Genomic DNA, 2,244 nt, shown 5'->3' with positions numbered 1-2,244 from the left:
CAATTATGTAAATTAATTTAGCATAAGTCTTATCTTCAGTAATTACTTTCACAAAAACAATACGTAGAGAAGGCGTTGCCCACACATGCTGCGGGTTACCGTGTTTATGCGCTAGGTTGAATGGTTTAAACATCGCATGCTACATCTCTGGCCAAAAGAACAAAAAATAGTGTACGCGTGTAACAAATTACTACTCATCATCAACATAAAAAGAAGCCGATCATGCATATGAACAACGTTAACATACAGCAGTATCATCATCAAATTACCATGTACATATAACCTGATGCATCATTATCACCGATCGAATCCATCATTCAAACTCGACAATTAAAATTACAGGACGTCCATCATCATCGCCACCCGCCAATAACTACCGGTCGATGAACTAGCACGTACGCATATACGACGTACGAGATTAGATGTCGAAGGAGTTCTTGCCGGTGAACTTGACCTCGATGGGGCTGACGTTCTTGCCGATGCTGCGGAAGTTCTGCCCCACGCCCTGCCTGCCGGCGTTGACCTTCTCCGGGTAGACGCCGTCCTTGGGGTGGAGGTACTGCACCTCGCCGTTGGGGAAGACGCGGTAGAACTGGTAGGCGATCTTGTACTTGGAGCGGAGGCGGTTGCCGAGGGCGAGGCACTGCTCCTTGCGGGCGAGCTTGAGGAGGTTGGGCCCCTCGCGCATGATGGCGGCGCCGCCAGTGGGCATCTCGAAGACCTGCTCCTTGGGGGAGGTCCAGGTGATGACGTAGAACTCCTCGACCTGGGCCTTGCGGAGGAGGCCGCCCGTGCTGCCGCCGAAGATCGGGGACGGGGTGGACGGGTCCAGCTGCGGCGGCACGAAGCCCGCGGGGGCGGGCTCCGCCGGCGGCGCCGCTGGGGCGGGGGTGTCCGAGGCCGCGGCGCAGAGCGGGGCCGGGCCGCGGGCGGAGGATGGCATGGCGAGGGTGGCGGGGCGGGGCTTGGCGGAGGGCGACCAGGCCGCGGTGATCAGGTGGCGCGTCGCCGCCGAGGCTTGCGTGGCCATGGCCATGGCGGTGGCGCTCCAAGCTCGGTGGTTCTTGGCGAGAGAGGAGATGGGGGGAGGAGCCGAGGCCACACGCGCGCGCGGGAGATGGGGTTGTGTCTGGTGGGTGATGAGTAGGAGAGATGGCTGAGCTAAGAGGTACGGGGGCTTGGGGTGGAGGGGGTGGGGGAGTGGATAAGGTGATATGGCGATATGAGGCCGGCCAATGGGGAGTGCCGATTTTGATACGGCCGGTGTCTCCGCACCGCCACCACACACATGTGCAGGTATGCGCACGGCCGGGCCCGGATGGTATGGCGTGCAGCGGCCACGCGACGATATTCGGATCACTCTCCACGGTTCATCGTCTCTCGGTCCCGGCCACGTTCGTTCCGTTTATGATCAATGGCGCGTCAGGCGAAGCCAGAAATATACGCCGTTTGTGCCACTTCTCGGTGTCTCGAGCTTTTTTCTCGAACAACCGGGCATCTCATCGATTTCCGTTGAGAAAGTGAAAATTATATGTTTGCTCCCTCATGTTTATTAATGTCATTTCTAACCGGTCCCCTAAAATTTAGTGGAGTAAAAGGCTTAGTGGAGCATATAGTTTTGGCCGGACCTAGCTAATCCCCTAAATATAACGAAATAATTTTTTGTTTTTTCAAACTTTGCAATTCTAGTACAAATTGCAACTACATATTAGCACACATATATAAACTAAACATAAATTTGAATGTTCAACCAAATTACGAATATAGTTTACAAACCGAATTCAAAGTTTACAACCGGACTTAAACGCGACGAATGGTTCAAATGTAGCAAATAGCATTTCATAGAACAACTAGGACTCGCTTAGACATTGTCAATGATGCTCAACAAGATCTTGTTGGAGCTCAGTATGAACTTCTCGATCTTGCGATGCCCCTCAAGAAATGTCAAGATCATGTTTGTATTATACCCTAGCTCAAACCGAGTCCCGTTGGTGAGCATATCTCTCTCGTCTTCAATGATCAGGTTATGCAATATGATACAACAAATCATGATTCTCCATAGAACCTTGTAGTTCCAGTACTCGGCAGGGCCACGAACAATTGTGAAGCGCTTCTAAAGCACACCGAAGGCTCTTTCCACATCTTTCCTTGCAACTTCTTGACAGTGGGCAAAGTGAGTGTTTTTGTTACCTTTTGGACGCGGAATTGTTTTGACCAAGGTGGCTCATGATGGATAGATGTCAT

At 52.1% G+C, this 2,244-nt stretch overlaps 1 protein-coding gene across 1 annotated transcript; it reads right to left on the bottom strand.

Moving 5' to 3' along the window:
• Positions 1-200: 200 nt before the first annotated feature.
• On the bottom strand, positions 201-1,167 carry LOC123113846 (photosystem I reaction center subunit II, chloroplastic). The gene has a single exon (XM_044535162.1). It carries the CDS (start codon positions 1,034-1,036, stop codon positions 419-421), a length of 618 nt encoding a protein of 205 aa, XP_044391097.1. The 5' UTR covers positions 1,037-1,167; the 3' UTR covers positions 201-418.
• Between the last annotated feature and the right edge of the window lie 1,077 nt (positions 1,168-2,244).

This window comes from Triticum aestivum, chromosome 5B (assembly GCF_018294505.1).
Source record: "Triticum aestivum cultivar Chinese Spring chromosome 5B, IWGSC CS RefSeq v2.1, whole genome shotgun sequence".
NCBI lineage: Eukaryota > Viridiplantae > Streptophyta > Magnoliopsida > Poales > Poaceae > Triticum > Triticum aestivum.
The sequence above is the reverse complement of the archived record's forward strand: the minus strand, read 5'-3'. Positions and strand labels throughout refer to the sequence as shown.